This window comes from Mirounga leonina, unplaced genomic scaffold, assembly GCF_011800145.1.
Source record: "Mirounga leonina isolate KUSES-001 unplaced genomic scaffold, KU_Mleo_1.0 Mir_418, whole genome shotgun sequence".
NCBI lineage: Eukaryota > Metazoa > Chordata > Mammalia > Carnivora > Phocidae > Mirounga > Mirounga leonina.
In genome coordinates, this window is record NW_023270739.1 from 2,745,624 (window position 1) to 2,770,629 (window position 25,006).

The window sequence follows — 25,006 nt, forward strand, 5'->3', positions numbered from 1 at the left end:
GGAGGGCAGGGCATCCAGGCCCAGGATGCCCAGGGAGGGGCCTACAAAAAGGGGCTGGCCTTTTATCCTGGGGTGACCGGGGGCCATGGAAGACTTGCAGACAAGTAGGGGGCTGCTGGCTGCCTGGTGGGGTCGGAGGCAGCCTGAGCACAGTGAGGAAAGAGAGGAGCCTTAGAAGGGCAGGAAGGGGAGAGAGGAGCAGAGACTGCACCCCGGGGTCCCGTCAGAATGAAGGTCCACGGGCTTTGTGACTGTATCCTGGCTAGAGCTGGGGGTGCTTCCCCCACTCTGACCCCCAGGCAGCCGCCACACCAGCCTGGCCTCAAGCAAACATGCCTCCCATGGCCTGTCTGGTTGCCATGACAGCCCTCCGCCGACAAGCCCAGATGGGAATGGGGATGGGATTGGGGGTTCCAGAAGGCCTGGCATTCCTGAGGAGGCAGACCCGCTCTGCACATTTAGTCTGTGAGAGGCGCCTGTTCCCAGCCCTGTTCACAGAGGGGGAACCTGAGGCTCAGAGAGGTGCCTTTCCCTGCCCAGAATCACATAGCTAGCCGGGACAGAGCAGAGACAGATCTCCATTCTCCTGCCAGAGGCTTTTAGCTAGAAATTTCCCTGTCTTCCTATAATCCCCAGGGGGAGAGGATAACAGAGGTGCCCAGGCTTCTGCCCAGGATGGGCCCTCAACTGAACTTAATGTCTGCTTTCTCTGGAGGCTGCAGGGCCAGCACGGTGCTCTGGAGAAGGCCTGTCTTTGGAGACGGCTGGAACTGGGCCCCAATTCGGCTGCTGTGTGTAGCTGCGTTCCCCTCTGTAAAATGGGGGATCTGGTCCCCCAGTTGTTCTGAAGATCACACAAGACTTTGCCAGAAAGTGCTTGGCCCGGTCACCAGCATGAGGTGCTGCCCAGTAGGAACAGTGAGCACCAGCAGGTCTGACTACCTGCTGTGGGGTCTGGGCTCACCCTTAGGCATTTTTGTTCCTGGAATAATCACGTGTGCAGAGTTCCTGGACTTGAAAAGTCATTGTTTTTAGTGATCATTTCGGTGTTTAAACATAGAGCACCTACTGTATTCAGAGGCCAGGGTCTGATTTCGGGGCCAGGTCTGGTGACCCGCAGACCTCCCTTAGTGGGGACCACCTCAGGTTCCCCTCCTTTGCCACCTTCCTGGTGCCAAAGTCACCAGAACATGCAAACAGAATGGGTCTTTGGGGTAGAGGTGCCTGGAGTCGGGAGGAAGGCAGCCAAGGGCAAGGAGATGCAGGGCATGCCCACTGGGTGCCCTGCACCCCTCAAGGCCTGGTCCCACAGGGGCCCCCCAGGAAAGCCGCTCTGGGGTCCGACCCTGGCAGGCTTGCTGTGGCCCTGTGCTATGCTAGATCCCCTCCCTGGGGCTCTTGAGAACTGCCCACAGGGGCGTCTCAGCCTTGCTCCGGACCACACACCTGGGGTTTGTTGTTGGGGAACATTCTTTGAGAACACCACTTTAGGACTTTTCTGCAGGTGTGAGGTCTAGCTCGTTTGGTTTGAGGGGGAAAAAAGTGAGGTGCCATCTGGGATTTGGAGTTGCTGGGATGGGCCAGAGTCCCCTCCATGGGGCTCAGCACAAAGGCGGCTGGTGGACCTTGCTTGTTGGGCAGTGCCATTTATTCAGGACAGGGGGCCCGGGCCCTCACGCTCAAGACAGGCTCAGCGAGGGTGGGAGTCCGAGTCAGCAGCTCTGCTGAGATGCGCCCGGTGGCCGACTCCAAGAAGTCCTTTCTGGTTTCCTTCACTTCCTTTCACCCCCTCCAAATCAGGGTGAGAACCCTGTTCTTTTTTTTTTTTTTTTTTTAAGATTTTATTTATTTATTTGCGAGAGAGAGAATGAGAGACAGAGAGCGTGAGAGGGAGGAGGGTCAGAGGGAGAAGCAGACTCCCTGCCGAGCAGGGAGCCCGATGTGGGACTCGATCCCGGGACTCCAGGATCATGACCTGAGCCGAAGGCAGTCGCTTAACCAACTGAGCCACCCAGGCGCCCCGAGAACCCTGTTCTGAAAGCTCTGCTAGTACATGCTGGGTCGTGTCAGCATGGGGAGCCTTGGGCTCAGGGCCCAAGAGGAACTGTGGAGTCAGAAGAGACATCTCAGGGACAGGGTCTCTGACAACACAGTCCAGGCTGGCCTGGAGCCCAGAGAGCAAAACCCAGATAAGCAGGGCAAGGGGGGGGGGCAGGCAGGAGGGAACTCACAGGAGTCAGGGGGACGTTTGTGATGCATCAGCCAACAGGCGGTGCTGCTGTGAGGGAGAAAGCGGCCCGGTCGCCAGAGGTATGCGCCGCTGGCCAGGCTGCTTGGGAGGGGCCATTCATTGCATGGGGTTAGGCCAGGTGACCTTCAGGGTCCAGCCACAGCTCGTCCATTGGATGCTGAGTGAAGAAACTGCTCAAACCAACAGGCTGAATTAGAGGGGGAAGCCAGCCAGCCCAGGAACACCCTTACCTTTCTACGCCTCCCGTCAGTAAAACAGGGGCATTAAACCTACAGATTGTTGACTGACACTCACTCAGCACCAGCACCCCAGGAGCATTAGTTCATCAGCTCCTCATGCTGTTCTTCCAAGGCGGGGGAGCCAAGGCTCCAGGGGCCCAGGAGCTCGCCCCAGGTCGCAGCCGTGGGGAAGCAGCCAGCCCGCTCCAGGCCGCACTGCCTCCCGGAGTGTCGTCCTGTCCCGTCCCCCGTCCCGTCCCCGTGGTCTCGCCCCGCACAGCAGCCATCGCTTCCCTCCCTCTTTGCCACGAATGCCCGCCGGGCTCGCCAACTCGGGGAGGCGGCGTAACTCAGCCTCCGGCCCCCGCCGCTGGGAGCCAGGCCCCTGGGCCGCCTGCCCCGATGGGGCTGGGGGGACCGGAGCCCGCGGCGGGCAGCGGGCGCAGGGCCGGGCGGGGGCGGGGGCGGGGCGTCCTCCCCCCACCTGGCAGCCCGGCCCACTCGCCCCGCCCCGCCCCGCCCCGTCCGCTGGGCGCCCCGCAGACATCAACGAGTGCCTGGCCAACAACGGGGGCTGCGACCACTTCTGCCGCAACACCGTGGGCAGCTTCGAGTGCGGCTGCCGGAAGGGCTACAAGCTGCTGACCGACGAGCGGACGTGCCAAGGTGAGCCCCGTGCGCCCCCGGCGGCCTCGCCCCGCCCTTCCCGGGCCTGCGCGGGCTCGGGGGGGGGGGGGGGGAGGGGGCGGGAGGGGGGCTAGGGCCAGGCTGTGTCGGCCCCGCTGGCCGGTCCGAGCGTGCACCTGCCCTCCCCGCCTTCTCTGTCCTTCAGGACTCGAGGTCCAACCGTCCCTTTTATGGATGGGAAACTGAGGCCCGGAGGCGCATCCGCACGTGGCGGGGGGTGGTGGCCGGGGGGTGGTTACCACAGTGAGTCGGTGGCAGAGCTCGTCAGCTCCAGCGCCCTGTCCTCCGGGTGGCCCCCGGGCCTCCCCCCGAGGCTTCGGAGGTGCGCTGCCGCCGCCTGGTGGAAGGCGTGGCACATTGCAGTCGCTCTCCTGCAGCGCTTCCTTAGGGTTCCTGGGCGCCTGCGAGGAGCCACCAGGGTGATGTGAGGTCTGGGCAGAAGCCAGGAATCACAGTCCAGCACAAGTCCAGGAGACATCCGGGATGCAGTGAGAGCCCAGAGGATGGGCAGCGGAAAGACTGGTCAGGGAAGGCTTCCTGGGGAAGGGGTCACTGGGAAATAGGCATTTTCCCGGAGGAGTGGCAGACTGCACATGGCTCAGTGGGCCTATCAGTGCAGCTTAGGGCTGGCCCTGGGGCAGCACGAGGCCCTCGGGGGCACGGGATGTGCTCTCCCAAGGACACAGAGGAAGGCAAGAGCAGGAGGCTGGTAAGGGAGGGTCTAGGGCCAGCCTGTCCTGAGCCCATCCTATGACCCGAGCCAGTCCCCTCCCCTCCCTGGCTCAGCCTCTTCATTCCTTGAGGGGTCTCCTGGCCCTGTCTTCCCCTTAGGGCGTGAGGGCCCATTGGGAGCACTTCACCTGTCCAGACTCCACTACACTTTGACTTAGTTTCTCCATCTGCCTTGCCAAGTTCTGTGGAGGGCTAAAGGAGGGCCCTTGACTTTGTACTCCCAGCTGCCCCGTGAGACACCCACCACTGAGGAGGAGGCCATGATGTTTTTGCTTCTGGGCTCCAGCCAGTCTTCTCCACTCTCTACCAGGCTCGTCTCTCTGAGGCCCCAGGGCTCTGACCATGTCCCAGCCCTGCTCCAGCACCACCCTGGGCTCTAATTTCCTTTGCCTGGCACTCAGGCCCTTGGGATGGGGACCTCAGCCACCTCCCCAACCCCCCTGAGCTCCACACAGTCCCCTGGAGGCCCCGTGCTGCCCCCTCCCGACCTTTGCTCGTAGTGCCCTTCCCCCACTTCCATTCCTTCCTTCCAAGCTAGTCCCACCCTTCAAGGTCTAGTCCAGGTGCCACAAGTACCAGGAGATCTTCCCAGATTCCCCTGCTGGGAGGGATCACATCCTCCTTTGAGCACCCACAGTGTGATTCCTTCCTTGTGCTAGAATTATTACAAACACACGTATATCATCAACACGTGTAGTCACATGAGCTAATATATTCAAAGAATGACCTCCAATTACAGTGCCCATGGAAAGGTGGGCCAGTGGCTGTTTTGCCCTCAGGAGCCCCCATCAGCTGTCCTATGAGAGCCATTTTCCTCAGAATTTATGGCCAGGACAGACTTGTCTTCTATGAGCATGCGATTCATTTCCTCCTTTCCAGTAACACGCACCCTGTGACCCTTTTTCCTTTTTACCTTGGCTGCCAGGAAGCTCAGAATGAAATTTCACATACTGTCAAGGTTTTCTTGTTATTCCTTATGGGTAGCGTATCCCCCACCCATACCCCTTTCTCTTTGGGCTGTTTTCCTTGTTTTCTCAAGAGATCTCTTGGCGTGATAGGAAAACACACTGTGGTCGGCATCCAGAAGGCCTGGTTTCGTGTTCCAGTTCATTTGTCTCCTCAGGCAAGCCCCCATCAATTTGCTGTAGATGCAGATTAAACATTCATCCTGATCACACCTGAATGTGAGATATTAAAATGGCAGACATAATACCTGGTATCCAAAGTACTTACACCCTCCCCACCTCCAGAAAAGATGGGAAATGGCTTCTAACCCAGAAACATAAGGTTAACGGAGACAAACTGGAAAATTAGGCTGTGACCAGAAGCCGACATTCACTGTGGATCAGCTGTGCCCTAAGCCTCGGGGGCCCAGGGACTGTCTGCGTGCAGATGCGCGTTGAGCGACTGAGTGCCAGGCCATGCCCACCCAGAGCCCTGAAACTCCTCCCTCCACTGTCTCCCTGTGGCCACACAGACATCGACGAGTGCTCCTTCGAGCGGACCTGTGACCACATCTGCATCAACTCCCCAGGCAGCTTCCAGTGCCAGTGTCACCGTGGCTACATACTCTATGGGACAACCCACTGCGGAGGTCTGCAGCCCGCCCGCCAGGGCCACCTTCCCCCTGAGGCACGCGCCTGGCCGCATGGCCACCTCTGCTGCACCCCACACCCTGACCCCGACCTTGACTCCGGAGGGCCCGGAAGGGACCTAAGCAAGGCCAGGTTCTTGTGGGCAGAGGGGCTCAGCCAGGAGCAAGGTGGGAAGATGGGGGCAGGGAGCAGCAAGTATCAGCTAGGTGGCAGGCCTCAGGCCAGGCTGTGGGCATAGGCCCCAGAAATGGCAGCTACAAGGGAACCTCGGTCCAGAATGGGGGATAGCCACTACACAGAATCCCACAGACAATTTGTCCCAGTGGGAGAGGGTGAAAACAGAAGGGCAGGGTATGGAGACCTGGGCGGGGGGGTCCTAAAGGAGGAGCATCTGGGTCAAGATGAGGGAAAGCATGCCAGAAGGATCAGCATATGCAAAGGCACTGAGGTAGCACAGAGGGACCCAGAAGCAGCTAGTAGAGCCCCGTGAGGGAAGGAAAATGTGGTGCATGATGCTGATAGGGAGGAAGCAGGGCTTTGTGAGGCCTGCAGGTGATTTGGGTTTTCTTCCTCGTGCGATGACTGTTGGAGGGTTTAAGTAGGGGTGTGACATGGGCATGTTCAGGTAATGAGATCACTCTAGCTGCCACGTGTTCAGGAGAGCGGAACCCAGGGCACCAGCAGGGAGAGGGTTCCAGGCATGAGAGCCAGGGCCACTGAGCTCGGGCAGGGTGGGAGGTGTGCAGAGAAGGGAAGGTTCTAGAAGTATTCAGCTACAGATGATGGGACTTGAAGATGTGCAGGCATGGCAGGTGGAGGTGGGGGAGCCAAGAATGGCCCCGAGGTCCTAGGGTCTCCTCACTTCCTCAGACCACACTCCCTCTGCTGGGCCGCTGTGCAGGTCGGATGTGGTCAGGCGTGAAGTGATCAGGCACAACTGGTGTGGGGGGGGGAGGGGCCCCTGGGGTGGGCTACAGATTCTTCTGGAGGGACCTCCAAAAACCTGGGCACTGGCTCCCCTGGGCCTGCCGCTCCCTGACTGCAGGCCGCCCAGATGCTCAGAGCCAGGCACCCCAGCATGAGTGTGGCCCAGCCCCCTCCCCATCTCCAGCGGGCCCTCTGGTTCCTTGGTGGCCAGGGCAGGAAGGGTTGGAAGTGGCTTCTTTCACCCTGGGGCCCGTTGCACAGAGGGAAACAGCCTGTCCGAAGCCCCAGCAAGAGAGACCTCATAGCCCCTGCCTCACGAGACCTGCTTGGCGCTTGAATTTTGTGCCACCTTCTGCCCTCCTCCGCCCCCCCGGTCTGGGTGCAGCTGCTGGAGGTCGGCAAACAGCTGGGGTTCCTGGGGGAGGGGGAGGGGTCAGTGTCTGTGTCCATCCGCCTCGTGTGCGTGCACTCCTGCGTGTGACACGTGCGGCTGCCTGTCTGCATCTGATGCGTGGCCGGCTGCCGGCAGGGTCAGGGGACTCTCGGCCCTCTGGTCCCGGGTGGCCCTGCCCTGCCAGCCAGCCTCCTGCCCTGATGCCCTTCCTCCCACCTGTGCTTCCAGATGTGGACGAGTGCAGCATGAACAACGGGAGCTGTGACCAGGGCTGCGTCAACACGAAGGGCAGCTACGAATGCGTCTGCCCCCCGGGGAGGCGGCTCCACTGGAACCGGAAGGACTGTGTGGGTGAGTGCCCTGGGGTGGGCCACTGCTGGGACCCCTGAAGAAGGGCCTGGGCGCTGGCTTCCCCCTCTTCTGCCAGGTGCCTGGATAGGAAGGGCAGTGACCTCTCAGGGTGGGGTGAGCATGGGGTGAACAACACGGGCCTACCTCGCCTGGGAGGGGGGTTCTCGGCAGGGAATCTCTGCTGCTGGGATGGGGCTAATGGGAAGGAGGACTTGCAGAAGAAGAGGGGATGTAGGTGGGAGAGCATGCTGGGTGCCAGCCAGAGGCACAGAAACGGACCTACAGGGGGAGGGGGACACAGAGGTGAAGATCTGGGGGTCAGTGTGTGCAGCTAGGGCTGTGGGCTCAGGAGGAGCTAGAAGCTCGGAGGGCATAGAGGCCTCCATGGCCCCATCTCCCCCTGGTCCTGCCCAGGAAGCTGGGGGAGGGGAGAGGTGGCTACTCGGGCTGCAGCAGCATCAGAGTCTGGAGGGGAGCCCCTGGGTCTCCGCAGCCCCGCCACCTGCCCAGGCCACTGGCCCCACAAGGTCCAGCACGGGAAGAGGAGGGGGCCTCCCAGCAAGTGCAGCGTTCCTGCGTCCTCTGCTGGTGGGCTCCGGAGACTTGGGGCAGCTCCAGGCCAAGTTCTGGACAGTCCCCCACATTCATTGGTTCTACAAACACATGGTCACCCACTACATGCCAGGCTTGCTGTGGATGCTGGGGCCACGGCCCTGAAATGGCTCTTAGATCTTTGCCCTGCCATGCCCTAACATCCCCAGGGCAGCCAGAGCCAGCCTTTGATTTTATTTTTTAAACTTGTTTTTTTTTCTCCATGCCTGCGTGGAGCCCAACACAGAGCTTGAACTCACGACTCTGAGATCAAGACCTGAGCTGAGATCAAGAGTCAGATGTTTAACCGACTGAGCCACCCAGGCACCCCCAGAGCTGGCCTTTTGAATCTGACTCAGAATGTGTTCCTCTCTGCTCAGAGCTCTCACGACTCCTCTTCATGTGGAAGCAAAGCCAGAGTTCTTAGAATGGCCCAAAGGCTACTGGACCTTGGCCTAATGGCCTTCTGCCCTCATCCTCATCCACCCCATGCTAGCCTCAGTGACCTCGAGGTTGCTGCCCACCCCCAACTGACATGGCCATGCCAGGGCTCCCCGCTTGGCCTGGAGGGCTCTTTGCCCCTGTCACTGTCGACTCTGGGAGGCCTTCCTTGCACCCCACCCACTACCCCCCACCTTCTCGTTTTCTTTTCTCCCATTGTACTTCCCACGGCTAGATATATAGATATAGATATATAGAGATATATATTTAGATATATATAAAATATACATTAGATATATATATATACTCTACACAGTGGAGTACATACCTTTGCCTGTTTCATTCACTGCTATATCCCCAGCACCTAGAACAGAGCCTGGCAAGTGTAGGCACTCAGTAAATATTTGTTGAATGAATGCGTGAGAGTATTGAAGAATGGATACCATCAGTTAGCATCTGATATCAAAAAGCTGTTGTTCAGGCAGTCCTGGTGAGCAAAGCCAACCGCTGATCTTGCCCGGAGTTGCAAGGAGGAGGCTGTCTGGGGCTGTGCTGGAGAGGAAGCATGAAATGGTGTGCATTCCAGGAGCCTGGCTTGTGCTGGGAACTAAGACCGGATGGGTTGACTCCAGCCTATGAATCTGCCACCAGTTTGCTGACTTTCCGAGCCTGGAAAGTAATGGTTGGGCTGGCTTTCAGAGGCATGTCTGCTGATGGATGAGGGTCGTGCTAGGTCTGGTGTTGACTTGTTACCAAAGCTGTCAGGCCAGCAGGCTTTCTCTAGGTATATGGGGAAGGAGCGCTTTTTATCCTCAGCACCCTATCGGCCAGAGCTGCGGGAACGGCCACTGGGGCTTGTCTGGGTCCTCACGGCCACCGACCCTGCTCCAAGAGTCACTGGCGGAGGTCTGATTGTCAGTCAGTGTGACTGTATCCCACTCCTCCTAAGTCACCTGCTAGGACCATGGTGACTACATAGAAGCAGTTAGCATTCTGGACACTAGACTTGGGAAGACTGAGACGAACAAGCATAGCTGAAAATGTTCTTAGAAGGTTCTGGAAGGCCCTCCAGACCCGTGACCCAAGAGTTTCCAGGACTGACCACAGCAGGTCCAAAGTGAAGGGCTGGCAGTGACGACCCCCCTGACTGGTCAAAAGAAAATCCAAGTTATCACTGTGACCCTGGTGCTTGCCCTAGGAAGTCAGCCTGGTTCGGCATGCCCTCCACACCACGCCATGGGCTGTCTCATTTACTACAGCGCCCAAGGCGAGGGGCACATTTTTGATGACCACTCGGAGCTGCCCGGTTCCTGTGGATGGGACTGACAGCCTCCACGGTCTGCTTCACCAGGTGTCATTTGTGTCCCTCAGAAGGGAATTCTGTCCTCAGATGGCTTGCAGATGGCATCGTTCACTGAGGGGTTGGGGGAGCCATGTACTTGGAACAGTCTGATAGCCCCCCAGAACCGTCAGCTGTGGTCCCGGGGGGCATTGAGGAGCCAGACCCCATGTAACAGATGGCATCCACCTCAGTGGAGCTGTAGGGATATCATCTGGGGTGTCGCCGTGAGAACTAGTTAGCTACGTGGCAAGATAGCTGAATCCACCTTTCCCAGCATGTGGGCATTCTCCTCTTCTATGTATTGCCCACAGAGAATGTCGTAATTAATAAGGTTTGGGTAACGTACTTTATACCAGCTTTCAATACCGATTTCCCTAGCAATAGTTTGGGGGACTGATTTAAAGAATTAGGGTGGTCTGGGGCGCCTGGGTGGCTCAGACGGTTAAGCGTCTGCCTTCGGCTCAGGTCATGATCCTAGGGTCCTGGGATCGAGTCCCGCATCGGGCTCCCTGCTAGGCGGGGAGCCTGCTTCTCTCCCTCTGCCTCTGCCTCTCTCTCTGACTTTCATGAATAAATAAGTAAATAAGATTAAAAAAAAAAAAAATAGAATTAGGATGGTGGCTATCGCTAGCAAGGCTTAGATCCAGGCCAGTTATTATTGGTGAGGGAAGCATAATAGAGCAGATCTGTGGTGTATAATCTTAAACGTGTAAGGTGGGAGAGCATGACCCGAAGAACCAAGAACAAAGGTCTGCGAAGGAGCACGTGCAAGTCAGTGGTTGCAAACATCAAGGCGAATTTATTCCAGTGGCCGTGGGTGAGAGCCATCCCTATGTCTCATCTTCTGCCTGTCCTGAGAATCTTGGGAAATCGTTGGTTTGTGTGCATTGACCACTTCTGGGGGTTCTCTTGAGAACCCCAGTTCAAGATCTGTAAGTTGTGACTTCGTAGTAAGTTCTGAAAAATCCACTTCTGTGTTCCCAAAAGATACGGAGTAAAAAGACAGTGAAACTTCTGAGTGATTTATGAATAATCCTCCCAGTAAAAGGTGTCTGCGTATTACTAAATAAATAAGTTGGACTATCCCAAATAAGGAACACAGGATCTAGTAATATTTTAGCTCCTACGAATGCTCCATTTTTCTCAACAAGCGACTGCTTTAATTCATCCAGAAAGTAAATATGCTATTATAAGCACACAATTATAATCTGTCAAATCCATTTGGAGATGCTCAAGGGGTCCTTTAGGGTTTGTTCTGGTTTTTACTCTTTACCCAGAATTCTGCTGACTGCAGGTGAGCCTTGAACTGCTCATCTCCTCTGCTGGCCTGGGAGAGTTTCTCACCTTCTCGTCTACCACCACAGCCGGTTTGTCCCCCCTGGGATGAGCTGTCTTAAAGGAAACATGAGCACATGCCCAAGTGAGGTGGTCTGGTGGGTCCCGGGGGCCATCCTGGTTTCACTGGGATACCATCCTCAGGGGGCTTGCAACGTGATTGTTCCACTTGGCTCCTTCTCAGAGTAGGAAGGCAAACACAGTGTGTCTGCAATGGAATCCCCTCGCCTCTTCCATGGACCTGTGGCTCTGTGCTGTCTGTCGGAAGTCCTTCCCTGGGGATCACGGTCAGAGCTTCCCATTTAGCGTGATGACCCAGGAAGCATTGCCTCTGACTTCCATCCCTCAGACCGTGGGCCTCTGTGTCTCAGTTACGGGCAGTAAACCCCTCTGTTTCCAGAGCATCGCTAAGTTGAACACCACAGCTGTCCGTATACAGAGCTACCCTTGATCTTCAGCAACGGCACATGCCCTGGAGATGGCCCCAGGTTCGGCCACTGGAGCCAGCATGAGTCCCTTAGGACATTACTCCAGCCTGGATAGTTCTTGTAAATCCAACCTAGTGTCATCTCTCCTCCTTTTGTTTTTTGTTTTTATTAACAGCTTCATTGAGATATAATTCCCATGCCATACAAGTCCCCCATTTAGCGTGCAGTTCAATGCTGTTTAGTATAATCACAGAATTGTACAACCACAATGAATTTTAGAGCAGTTTCATTACCCCAGAAAGAAACCCTATGCCCACAGCAGTCATTCCTCATTTTCCCTCAACCCCCAGCCCTAGGCAACCACCATCTACTCTTGTCTCCGTGGATTCGCCTGTTCCAGACAATTGGCATAAGTGGAATCATATAACATGGGGCCTTATTATTCCATTTAGTGTAATATTTTCAAGGTTCACCCAAGTCATAGTGCATGTCACTGCTTCATTCCTCTTGACAGCCAAATTATATCCCGCTGTCTGCTTAGCCCACATCTTGTTTATCCACTCATCGGTGGATGGACATGTGGGTTGTTTCCAGTTTGGGGCATGTCATGAAGAACGCTGCTGTGTCAGCATATGTTTTCAGTTTCCTCGGGTGTATGCCCAGGGGTGGAATTGCTGGGTCATGTGCCTACGCTGGGTTTAACTTTTGAGGAACCGCTAGCCTGTTTTCCAAAGAAGCTGCGCCATTTGAGGTCCCACCAGAAGTGTGTGAGGTTCCAATTTCAGCACGTCCTCAGCCACCCTTGCTGTTTCCTGACTTTTTGATTATGGCCATCCTGAGGGGGGAGGGGTGAAATGGTTTCTCATTGTGGTTTTGATTTGTATTTCCCTGATGGCCAATAGGTGTTGAGTACCTTCCCATGTGCTTATTGAGTATTTGTAGATGTTCTTTCAAGAAATGTCTATTCAGATCCTTTGCCCATTTTTCAAATTGTATTATCTGTCTTTATTATTCGGTTATAAGAGTTCTTCATATACTCTAGATACGAGTTTCTTACCAGATATGTGATTTGCAAGGGATTTTCCCCATTCTGTGAGCTGTCTTTTCATTTTCTTGATGGTATCTTTTGAAGCCTAAAGGTTTTTAATTCTCACAAAGTCAATTTATCTATTTTATTTCTTTGGCTGCTTGTGGTTTGGGTGTCATTTTTAAGAAACCACTGCCTAATACAGGGTCCCAAAGATTTACAGCTGTTTTCTTCTAAGAACTTTATAGCTTTAGCTCTTATACTTAATTTGTATATGGTGTGAGACAGGGGTCCACCTTCATTCTTTTGCCTGTGGAAAGCCAGCCCATTGTCACAGTGCCATTTGTTGAAAAGACCATTCTTTTTTTTTTTTAAGATTTTATTTATTTATTTGACAGAGAGAGACACAGTGAGAGAGGAAACACAAGCAGAGGGAGCGGGAGAGGGAGAAGCAGGCTTCCCACTGAGCAGGGAGCCCGATGTGGGGCTCAATCCCAGGACCCTGGGATCATGACCTGAGCCAAAGGCAGATGCTTAACAAATGAGCCACCCAGGTGCCCCGAAAAGACCATTCTTTTTCCCCGGTGAATTATCCTGCCATCTTCTTGAAATCAATTGGCCATAAATGTGTGGGTTTATTTCTGGGCTCTCTTTTCCATTGATCCATTTGTCTTGATGCCCGTATCCCACTGTCTTAATTAATGTAGCTTTATAGTAAGTTTTTAAATCATGAAATGAGAGTCTTCCAACTTGGTTTTTTGTGTTCAAGATTGATCTGGCTATTCTTGAACTTACTTTGAGTTTCCATATGAATTTTTAAAGTCTCTTCGTTATTAAGATACGTGCCATCAACCAACAGTACTGAGTCAGGACTTGGTATGGAATGTCCAAAAGATCTGTTTTGGATATGAGCACGTCTGAAGTACAGACACACAGAGATGAATTTCTCCGTCAGGAAGAGATAGGAGATGATCGGCGGTAATATGAGAAAGATAAAGGAACCAAATACCATAATTTGTTCAATGACAAGCAGAGAAAATACTGGGTGTTTTCAGTTCTCAGTGGGGGTCATCCTGCATGTGGTACCCTCAGATTAAAGGGGATTCTAGGACGAGATCTGAAGATGCTCCAACACGTTAGCCAAGGCGTTGCCCTGAGGCAGGGAGGTCGAGCCTTGGTCATGGATGTTTGCTGTGTTGCTGAGCTTGTATCCTGAGAGCATGGCCTATCTTTGCATGTTCGTACCAAAAAAAAAAAATTTATGGCAGTCTGGACTCTTCCTGGGCTCTGTTCCATTTGTTCTGCTGATGTGGAAGCTTTGCCCCAGGGATCCTGTTTTTGAATCATACGTAATATGTATATGAAGGCTCCTATCAGCTATAAATTGAATCATGCGTAGGAGAATTTTCTGGGACTTCTAAAAATAACCTCACAGATATATTTTAGGTGTATTTATTTGGAGACATATTTTAGCTGGCAGTTCCATTTGCAGAGGAGATTCTGCCCCACGGCATGGGTAGGGGCTTTGACCCACGGAACGGAGGGTTGTCTTCTGATAACAGCTCCCAAGGAGCAGTTACAGGTTGGAACTTGGGAAAGGACCAAGGCTTGTTAGAGTGTCCACTGCCTCAGTGCTTTAAGTAAACCAGAGCAAATCAAGGTCATGGCCTCCCAGCCTTCTGCAACTTCGTGTCTGCGTCCAGAGCCACCTCTTACTATCTTCATTCATATTCCCCACAAGCAGGCATTCTTACTTTAAGGCAAACAGAATTTTTTTTTTTTTCACTTATCGCCAATTTGCCTTCCCTCTTGCTTCTTAGGTGACTTTAAACTTTTCTCTGGGCTTTGGTGTTCGGCGGTGATGGAATCAATGGGTGTATATGGTGGGGTCAGAGATTTTGCCTACATGCAGCTCGTAAGCCAGCCTGCTGCTGTTTCCTGGGTGCCCCGGACGTCCTGGAACCCTGGGGCCAGAGGCGAAGGACTTCAGTACTCAGCACAGCAACCAGCATAAAGAGCACATTTGTGTGGGTTCCCCTGCCCCACCCCCAAGTCCCATCTGCCCCCTCGATGCCATACAGATGGAGAACTTGCATCCCAGCCTGGGAAACTCACCACTTTTATGGTGAACAGAGCCGGGCTGCTCCTTATCTAGGAGGAGATGTTCCCTCATCCCTCGAAGCTGCTCGAGGCAAACATAAGCCTGAGAAATGGTCTGGGGAAGGGGCTGTCAGTGCTTTGCGTCCTCAGGGTCCCAGTGAGAGCCCCCAGCGAGAGCCCCTACACTCTGGGCTGGGATGGTTGCCTCTCCCAACCATCCCAGCCCCCATCGGTACCAGAAAGCAGTGTTGCTGTCCACCAGTAATCACTGATAATTCCCTTTAGGAATTTGGAGAAAGTCCAAGGAAGTATCGGGGGCTTAGGTCTCCCTTGGAAGTTTGTAGATGATTGTCCTTCTGCTTCTCAACCAGCAGGAACATTGGTTCTTCCAGTGGCCCTTCTATCCTGCATTATCTGCAGGTGGTTTTACTTGAAGATTCCTGATTCTTTGGGAACAGAGAACTTTCAGTCTTGTATTTACTTGGGGGCCAGCTGTTTTATCTGGAGGGCCGTGAGTTTGTTTTTATTTCTAGATTATTTACTTGCTAAGACTCCTTGAAAATGTCGAGCCACATGTTGAAGATCACCCACACTGGCCATTTCCCACTTCCATTTATTTTTCTGGCTGAGTCTCCTACTTCAGCCTGCTCGCCCGAGCGACTGGCCCATCGACAACAGCCTCTGTGGGGCACTTCCAGGGGCGTGCCCATTTCAGCCAGTTGTCACTGACCAGCCAGACGGGGATAAAACCAGTTCTGAGTTTACCGTGGCTATAGGCCTGTCAGTCCTTTTAATCAAAAGATTAAAAAACGCCTGAGAGGGACACCTGAGTGGCTCAGTTGATTAAGTGTCTGCCTTCGGCTCAGGTCATGATCCCAGGGTCCTGGGATCAAATCCCGCACCAGGCTCCCTGCTGAGCAGGGAGCCTGCTTCTCCCTCTGCCTGCCGCTCTCCCTGCTTGTGCTCTCTCTCTCTCTCTCTCTCTCTGACAAATAAATAAATAAAATCTTTAAAATAAAATAAAAAATACATAAATAAAAAACACCCACAAAACTCTGAAGAGCTTAGTTTGGGACATCTCTGGACACCTAATGGATTTGTCCAGCAGCTGCCCCAGAGAGGGGCTCCCAGTGACCCTCACATGCTTAGAAGTCGGTCACTGCCAAGAAGCCCATGTCACTTCCACCTGCTCCCTTACCCAGAGGGGCATGGACACCTGCTCTGGAGAATCCAGCCCTGCCCTCTGGTCTGGGCCTGTGATGTGAGGCTTCTCACAGATAGCCTGGACTGGTCAGAGGGAGGAGCGAGCCAGCTCTCTGGGCCCGGCATCCCCACACATCCAAGTACATGTGGACCCCGCCATCTCCCAGCCCCTTCCCACCAGGGTCTGGCCACAGGATGGGGATGTGGCAGGAGTCCCCGATGGTCCACGCTCGGGGGCAGCGCCTCCAGAAGCCTCCACCCTGTCTCCCTCCAGCCCTCTCTTATGTCTTCCCCCTCCTCAGAGACAGGCAAGTGCCTTTCTCGGGCCAAGGCCTCCCTCTGGGCCCAGCTGTCCTGCAGCAAGGTGGGCGGCGTGGAGAGCTGCTCCCTTTCCTGCCCAGCCCACTCACTCTTCGTGCCAGGTAACCTGAGGCCGTCCCCGGGAAAGGATGAGGGAGTGGGGTGGGGGGCTTCCTTCCCTGGGGTCCAGCCCCTGCTCCCTGCAGGGGAAAAGAGCCCAATCTAGGAATGAGGCCCCCTGGCCCTGATCACTGAGAGATCCTGGCTCCCTGTCTGGTTCCCTACGGGCCACAGCATCCCTCTCCACAAGTGCAGTGGGCCCGTTCCGTCCCAGCTGCTTACCCACAGCAGCCCTTCTGAGGCCTCCATCTCACCCCTGGCCTCTCTGCAGACTCGGAAAACAGCTACAGCCTGAGCTGCGGCGTCCCGGGTCTCCAGGGCAAGATGCCACCGAAGCATAACAACACCAGCTCCAGCACTGGGCCCAGCTGCTCAGGTAGCCCCCAGCCTGTCCGTGCTGCCCGCGCCCGGTGACCCCTGGACGTTGCGTCCAGCCCTAGCCTGGGACGAGAGGGAGGGCCACTACCTGGGGAAGAGCTTCCTGGCCTGGGGGCCGGCCCAGCATGGTCCAGGTGCTGGCGAGCTGACAGCAGGACTGGGACCTCTGGGCCACACTCCAGTGCTGCAGTGACTCTGACCTGCTAGGACTCTTCGGGTCTCAGACTCTGTTCCAGGGAAGTGAGTCACTCCGCTGTGACCACGAGGTCGCCGAAGTCCTGTGCCCTGCGGGACCCACAGCGCAGCCAACTCCCCTGCCTGCAGGCGGGTCTTCAGCCGCTTTTCCTATTCAGGAAGTTGAATTCAATGCCAGGGGGACATCTGTGTGCATTTAATGCATACAGGATGTGATGCTGACTATCTGTGATTGTCGTTCTTTATCCAAGCCGCTGGAATTTGCTCTTGGAAGGAATCAGCAGCTCAGGGCATGTGTCTTATTTCAAAGCCCCTTCCCTTCCTTGCTTCCCTCTCTCTTCTGTTCTGCCGCCTTTCCTAACAGCATGAGCCACGTGAACTGGGCGGTGGGGGAGGAGGTGGGAGGCCTGCCGTTCCTCCTCCACAGAAGACCCCCGACCGTGAGGCCCCCAGCTTGAGCGTGGCCCCACCATCCATGCTCCCACCTTTTCCAGGCCGTGCAGGGAGAGGAGTGAGGCAGTGGGGTTCCCCCAGCCCCAGCCCCCAGTGGATTGGTCCTGCTGGCCGCCCCCTCACACTCAGGCACTCCCTCTGTGGCCCCCCGGCCCCACCGCCTCCCTGCCCACGAGAGAGGCTGCCACCTGGGGGGATCTGGGCTTTCCCCAGGTGCGCCTGCCCCCGTCAGGCAGAAGGCCCGCTTCAAGATCCGAGACGCCAAGTGCCACCTCCGGCCCCACAGCCGGGAGCCAGCAAAGGAGGCCCTGAGGCAGCTGCTGCTGGGTGAGTGGGCTGCCATGGTGCCAACCCACACAAGGGGTGGGGGGGTCCCCGCGCCTGAGAGCTGGGAGCCCAAGGTCCAGCGGGGCTGGGTTTCCAAGGGCGGGGGCCTCTCTTCGTCCTCACCATCATGGTCCCGGAGCCCCAGGAGCCAGGCCTAGAGCCCTGTAGACGGTGGTGGTGTCCCTTGGGAAGAAGGCCAGCACTGGAGTGGAAAATCTGGGCCCCCCAGCCCCCCTGGGGCCCATCGTCCCTGCCTCACCCGGGGTTAGATGAGCTCCCCCGGGGCAGGTGCTGTGTGCAGCCTGACTGTGTCCAGAATGCCTCCCGGGGCTCCCTCAGTGGCTCATTCTTGAATGAGGGAGGCCAAGAAGGGCGTTCCAGGCTGGAGGGCAGCACGGGGAAAGCTCGCTGAGAAGGGCCCAGGAGACGCGCTTCCCAGCTCTGTTTCCACGACGATTCCTGAACACCTGAGGATTCCTCCCCAAAGCTAACAGAGCACCGCCCTCAGGCAGACCTAACCTGGGCCGAGCCCCACGGAGCCGAGCTGCCCCGGGGCATCGCTAAGGAAATGTGTGTGAGGGCCTCCGTATGCAGCAGTGTGATGGACTCGGAGGGCTGGTGCAGGGCCTGGCTCGGCCACAAACCCCTCAGGAGGCCTCGAGCCAGCCTGGCCTCCAGCCTCAGTTTCCCCTTCTGCACCACAGACTATTAGGCAAAGCAGGAGCCTTGCTGATGGTAACCTGTGCGCAGGGCTCTGTGGAACCCTGCTTCCTGCCCTCTGCCACCTTTGCCATGGCCGTCCCTTCTTTGTCCAGAAAACTGCCATCTGACCTTTGTGACCCTCAAATGTGACTCCTCCAAGAAGAGGCGCCGTGGCAAAAAGTCCCCATCCAAGGAGGTGACCCACATCACAGCGGAGTTCGAGGTGGAGACAAAGATGGAAGAGGCGTCAGGTGCGAGAGGCCGCGGAAGGCCTCAGGGAGGACAGGAGCCAGGGAGGGCCGGCAGGGGTGTGCCGGGCGTGAAGCTGGGCGACCACCTGAGCTACGGCTACTGGAGGTAGAGACCGGCCAGGCAGGGGGGGCGCTGGGGAGGGTAGGCGCTGGGTAGCCCGGGATGGAAGAGGAGGCCCGGGGCTCAGGGGCCCACAGTGACGGCCACATGGCCTCTCCACCCTTCATGCCCTCGCTGGGGCCTGGAAGGGCTCATGCCTATGGAGTTTCCGGAACAACTGAGCCAAGGGCCTATCTTTCTCAGGTGCCAGAAGGGGCCTATAATGCTGGCTTGAGTTTCATCAGTGCTTTCCTCTTGGCCGTAAATGAGTGCTGAGTTGTGACAGGGGAGTTGAGATCTGTCAGCAGATATGTGCTGTGTGTGCCCAGCTCCAGGCACTTTTGGAAAGGGGACCAGACCCAAGGTCCTCGTGCTGGCAGCACTCCCAGCCATGGGGACACAGACCCACATACAAACCACCCGGTGCTGAGGGAAACCCTAGGTGGTGGGGCCGTGAGAGCAAACAGGACCCAGAGCTGAGAGTCTCCCCAAGAGAGGGGCCCAGGAAGTCTTCCCAGAAGACTGATTTGAATCAGGACTTAAAATCAAAGTTCACCAAGTGGAGGAGGTTGGAGGAGGTGGCAGGGAATGGCATTCAGGCAGAGGGAAGGGAGTAGAGATCAGAGGGAATGGGATGTGCTCAGGAGGCAGTGAGCAGGACAGGGTGGCTAGAAAGCAGAGTTCACAGTGGGTGTCGGAGGGCTGGGGCTGAGGCCTGGCAAGGCAGGCAGGGGCCCCACCACAAGGGGCCTTGGATCCAAGGCCAGAGAGCTGGGCATTGTCCTGGGAATAGTGACAGCCTCGGGGGTGTTGAGTGGCAGGGAGGGTGCCTGTGCGTGAGCTGTGTCCTGGGGAGGTGATGCACTCCGCTGTGGCGGAAGCCCGGTTTCTCCTCCGATCTGCGGTGTGGCCTTGAGCAGGTCATACCTCTTGGACCCTCATTCTTCTCATCTGTCAGATGGACGCCACAGTGGTGCCTCGGCCCCCGGCTGCTGCGCGAACATGCTGGGGGCCGAGGCCCGGCGGAGGGGGAGGCTCGGGGAAGAGGCCACTCCCAGGGGGTTGCGAGTCACCGTCCCTCCCGCCCCTGCAGACACCTGTGAGGCGGACTGCATGCGGAAGCGCGCCGAGCAGAGCCTGCAGGCCGCCATCAAGACTCTGCGGAAGTCCATCGGCCGGCAGCACTTCTCCATCCAGGTCGCAGGCACAGAGTACACGATGGCCCAGTGGCCGGCCAAGGCCCTGGAGGGCCAGGGGGCGTGCGTCACAGGCCAGGTGTTACAGGACGGGAAATGCGGTGCGTCCCTGCCTGTGGCCACTGGGATGCCCACGCGGCAAAGCTCTGCCCTTCCTTCCACGGGGGGCCTGGGTCAGCAGACACACTGGGAGGGGACAGCGAGACAGAAGCCTGCCAGAGAGAAGCAGTCCCGTGCTCATCGTTATGGCCGTCATTTGAAGAGCACTCCCCTGGTGCCAGGCTCTGGGCAAAGCATTTGCTGGGCAAACATTTGCACGCACGACCCTCACCACAATCCTGAGGACGGGTGGGACAGGGAGAGCGCAGACCAGCATGGCCACAGCGGAGAGGCAGGAGGGGCACGGGGATTAGTCTGTGTGGCTAGAGAGGGCCTCCCAGCAGAGGGAGCGTGGGAGCTGAGGGCAGAGGAGGAGCCAAGCAAAGATGCACGCGAGGCTGAGGGCCACCCAGGCCTGCAGCACAGGCTGCCGGGAAGCAGGCGAGGCCGGGCCCACGGCAGGAGCTCGGGCAGGGCAGCCAGCCAGGGTCCAGGCCCGGGAGGCAGGGGACTTGACCAGAGCCCCAGGAGCTGGCCTGTTGAGAGGGGTTGGGTCTAGACACAGCTGCAGGAGAATGGACAGGGCCCTTGTTCTGCTGGGCTTCAAGTTTCCCGGGGACAGAAGGCAGCCAGTGAGCAAGCAAGCACACCCACAGGCCAGGGGAGGCAGCCGCCTTGCGGGCCTCGTGGGCGGAGGTGCTACTCTGGTGCCGTGGAAACCACAGGAAGGTTCCAAGCAGAGGAGCAACCTTACTGCTCTCTCATCAGGGGAAGGCTTCCGCGAGCGAGGACCAGGGAAGGGAGGCCAAGCGGGAGTCGGTGGAGCCTTGAACGGGGAGTGGGGGGCTGGCAGAAGGACAAGAAGGAACGAGACAGATTGAGAGAGCACTTTGGAGGGGCGGCTGGGAGGAAGGAGGCTTCGAGGGCAGCCCCCAAGGGCCACGGGGCAGAGGTGGCATCATTTTCTGATCTGGGGAACCTGGGGACGACGCAGCTGGTGGAGACGGAGTGTTCTGTCTGTACTCACTATCTCAGATGCACGTGAGTCATCCCTGTGCAGACGCTGAACGGTTAGGGTGGTTGGAGTCACAAATCTGGGGCACAAAGCATAGGCTGGGCCAGAGAGATAAACTGGGGATCCCCTGAGAAGAGGTGGGACTTAGGGGCGTAGCGGGAAGGGAGGACTCTGGCTCGAGCAATGGAGTGAGCATGGCAGGAGGGCAGGGGCCTTCGTGATGTCATTCTTTTCTTTTTTCAAAAGATTTTATTTATTTGAGAGAGAGCACACACGAGGAGGGGGAGGGGCAGAGGGAGAAGCAGGTTCCCCACTGAGCAAGGAGCCCGATGCAGGACTCGATCCCGGGACCCCGGGATCACGACCTGAGCGGAAGGCAGACACTTTGAGCCACCCAGGCTCCCCCTTCTTCTACTTTCAATAGCTTATTCTGAAATCATTTAAAACATTCGGAAATATGGCCAGGCAGAACAAGGAACTTCCATGGTTTCTTCATCCAGGCGCCCCCGTGCGCTGCCTCGAGCACGTCCAGCCCACGCGGTCCATCCCAGTTCCCCCACTCTTCCCGCAGCGTCCCTGTCCTGCACGTTCAGTGTCCTGTCTCTCCTTCCTTCAGTGTGGAGCAGTCCCTCGCTCTTTCCCTGCCTCTCCTGTCCTCCTGCTGTAGGATGACCCTCATGGGGCTGCATCCCACGTTTCCGTGACGGTCTCAGCAGGAAACCACGCTGGCCGCCTGCTCTTCAGCGCCCCTGTCAGGAGGCACAGGACGCTGACCCAGGCCACCCCTGGTTCCTCCACCTCCCTTTTCCTTCTGCAATTGAGGAGGATTTGCTGGGGATGTAATTCTGAGTTTATACCAACATCTCCCCATCAGACATCCTCCCCCCCCAGCAGCACTCAGGGACAACTCCCACCAAAGCAGACACATCTCCCATGGTTGCGGGACGGTATCCTCTATTCCTGCCAGCCCTGGTCCGTGTGTATTAGTTAGCATTCTCCTGTCAGGAAGCTTTCCCTTCCCCCTCACTTACGGATGCCACTGTGCATCCACATGTCCGTGTGGACTGAGACTCCTCTGTTCTTCACTGGGTTGTCATCCAAGCCTAGGATCACTTAGTTCAGTGCTCAGATCATCCCCAGTGTAGCCAGTAAAGTTCCCCTGTCCTTTGGACACACCCCATGCCCCCATCACTCACTGAGGATTCTCGGGCACCAAACCTGTACTTTCCCTGCCCCAGCCTTCGCAATCAGTCAGGAACCCCTGGACCCCTAGAGGAGGAAGATATGCAGAAGCCAAAGCTGGGGTCCTCATTGCTACTGGGGTGTCCTTGCTTCCAGGCTCTCTCACTGGACAGACCTAGAAAGTATGGGTGTATATCATACATGGGTGTATATATATATTTCCATAGGTATAGATGGGTACATAGAGGTGTGTGTGTGCGTGTGTGTGTGTTTTGATTGAAAACCATGCGTTCACACCAATCCCTCCAATTCAATAGCTCAGGGTTCTTTCTAACCTCCCCTCTTTCCATGTTTCTAAATTTGTTCTCCAGAGAAACATGCGGCTCCCTCTCTCCTCATTTCCTCGGTCAGTCTTCTTACTCATCAGTTTGCTCTATGCAGCCGACCACACCAGCTCTGGACAACCCTCAGCCACCAGGCCTCCCTGCCCCCACCTCTGTCACTCCCCCCCCCCCGCCCACTGCACCACCCCCATGTCCCCAGATGGCCACTCCACCCCACGGGGAAGGAAAGGGGAGGGTAGGAGAGCTGGGTTTGGACAAAATACCTATAGGACGGCCAGGAAACGGTTGGTGCGCAGGCCGAGGGCAGGATGCAGAGCAGAGAGAGAACTAAGGGCTGAGCAGGAGTGACCAGCACGGGGCAGGAGACCAGGGTCAGGCCTCCGGGCTCTTCACAGATGGTTGGTGTCTTGTTCCTACCCCCAACTCTCCTTTGAGCCACAGGGACGAGGGATGTGCTCTATCTGGGAGGACGGAGCCTGGGTTTGAGGTACCAGGAGACAGACCACCCGGGCACCACTCCCCACCCCTGCCACCGGCAATCTCTCCACTTTGCCTCTGCAGTGGCCTGCGGGCCTGGCACCTACTTCAGCGGAGAGCCTGGCCAGTGTGTGCCATGCGCGCCGGGGTCCTACCAGGACGGGGACGGCCAACTCAGCTGCACGCCATGCCCCAGCAGCGACGGGCTCGGCCTGGCTGGTGCCCGCAACGTATCCGAATGTGGAGGCGAGTGCAGGTCCCCCCTGGAGGGCGGGGCTGGGGGTTGCGGTGGGGGGAGGGCCCGGGGGCACCTCCTGTCTCTACTGAGGTCCCCAAAGCAAAGGCCCGGTCCCTGGTGATACTCTGTAAAGCTCTCTGCAGTGTGCAGAGCTGGCATGACTTCAGGCTGCTGCGCTCACAGAGGGCACTGGTGCCCCGGAGGATCTGTGTGTCAGCAAGCACTGGGCTGTGCCTAGTGCACCTGCGGACAGCAGCATGCAGTTTGGAAAGGACTTTACAGTTTATAAACACTTGGTCATTTACGGGTAACTCACTGTCTATAACGGAGGTACGTAGTGCTTTACGGTTGACCACCCGTGCTACGTGGCATGGAGCACCGCATCATCACCGAAAGGCTTTATGGAGGGTCCCATATACTCGGCAAGAACTGTTCTCTACATGAAGAACTTTACAGTTTGCCCTATAGATGGTTTGGAAAGCCCTTTTTCAGTTTACCAAGCGCAACTTGGTTTGCAAAGAGCTTTTCCATTCCCTACCTCACTTAACCACACCTGTGATACAGGCTCATACCCCCACCCATTAGCCTCCCTTCTCCGGCCCTCATGGGACCACCCAGGACAATGGGTGGGAAAGGGTGCCTGCGAGGGTGGGTGGGTAGGATCCTCACGGCAGTGGAGACCACCAGCCAGCCTTCTCTGGGGTACAGAAGGGATCAGAGCCCAGCCCTGAGTCCCTGCAGGCTAGCTGGCTGTGCCCTCCAAGAGTGTGGTCTCTGCCCTTAGTGGGGCTGGTGACTGAGCAGAGAGCAGCCACTGGTGGGAGCAGAGAATTCAGGGTCTGGGCCGAGAGGGCCCTCAACCCACCCCTCACTCAGTGCCAAAGCAGCCTCTGCATCCCAACTTAATGCTGGGTGTGCTGTCCCCTCCCTTTTTCCCAGCCAGGCCCTCAAGGACCTCACAGACTCCCCTCCCTCTGCCCTGGCCCAGCCCTGCAGAGAGACAAGGCCGGTCAGCCTGGACCCCACTTCCTCATGTGGAAGGCACAGTGTGGCCTGCCCCCTAGGGGGACCCGCTTCAACCTCTCCCCTCCACAAGGGGGTCCACACTTCCCAGCTCAACAGCAAAGCCCCTTGCTCTTCAACCCATAGCCCTTCTTGCTAGTGGGAGAGGTGAAGCCACGCCTGGCCAAGGCCCCCTAGTGCGTGAGCCATTGGCAGCATCTGGACGGGGGGTGGGCCTTGTGCAGCCCAGGCCCCTTCCCCCCAAGTCCCTCCTCCCCCCCAGCACCACCCCCAGCCGTGGTGCCCTTCCCCAGGGCAGGTGAGGGTTGAGAGCAGGGTCTGGACCAAGGCGCCCCGCCCCCCCCACCAGCCTGAGCCATGACCTCTGACTTCCAGGCCAGTGTTCCCCAGGCTTCTTCTCCCCGGATGGCTTCAGGCCCTGCCAGGCCTGCCCAGTGGGCACATACCAGCCTGAGCCTGGGCGCACAGGGTGCTTCCCCTGCGGAGGGGGGCTGCTCACCAAGCAGGAGGGCACAGTCTCCTTCCAAGACTGCGAGGCCAAAGGTGAGTCTGCAGGGCTGTGCAGGGACGTTTTCCCTCAACACCTCTCATTTCCTGTGTGGCAGATCTCCAAGGGCAGAGGGGCACCCCGGAGCTGCCGACAGTGGACATGGTGACCAGCACCGTGCCACACGCCAGGACAGGGACAGCGGGGTTCCACACAAGCCCACCCGAGGGTCTTAGATGGGAGAGCCAGGCAGGCACAGTGGTTACAGACAGGAGCTTTGAGCCTGACTCACAGGAAAGTTTTGGGGGTATGGGGGGGTGAAGAAATGCAGGGGTGGCAGGGGCAGTGGGGCGAGGTCAGACGTCTCACCTTACCTGGAGACCCTCCCTTCAGGGCCGTGGGGGTCCTGCTATCTAGCCACACCTTCCCCTCCATGGTCACCGAATCCCCCCTGAGGAGCCTGCCTCCTGCCCTGCCAAGGGCCTCTTCCCACCCGC

General features: G+C 57.1%; 1 protein-coding gene across 1 annotated transcript in view; it reads left to right on the forward strand.

Annotated features, from left to right (window-relative positions):
- Positions 1-25,006, forward strand: part of SCUBE1 (signal peptide, CUB domain and EGF like domain containing 1) — a 138,500-nt gene that overhangs the window by 106,342 nt on the left and 7,152 nt on the right. Inside the window, exons 8-17 of the mRNA XM_034987338.1 lie at positions 3,013-3,135; positions 5,366-5,482; positions 7,033-7,155; positions 15,925-16,044; positions 16,314-16,418; positions 17,282-17,395; positions 18,211-18,348; positions 19,542-19,745; positions 22,846-23,007; positions 24,398-24,565. Coding sequence (XP_034843229.1) covers positions 3,013-3,135; positions 5,366-5,482; positions 7,033-7,155; positions 15,925-16,044; positions 16,314-16,418; positions 17,282-17,395; positions 18,211-18,348; positions 19,542-19,745; positions 22,846-23,007; positions 24,398-24,565 — 1,374 coding nt within the window. The remainder of the gene's footprint in view (positions 1-3,012; positions 3,136-5,365; positions 5,483-7,032; positions 7,156-15,924; positions 16,045-16,313; positions 16,419-17,281; positions 17,396-18,210; positions 18,349-19,541; positions 19,746-22,845; positions 23,008-24,397; positions 24,566-25,006) is intronic.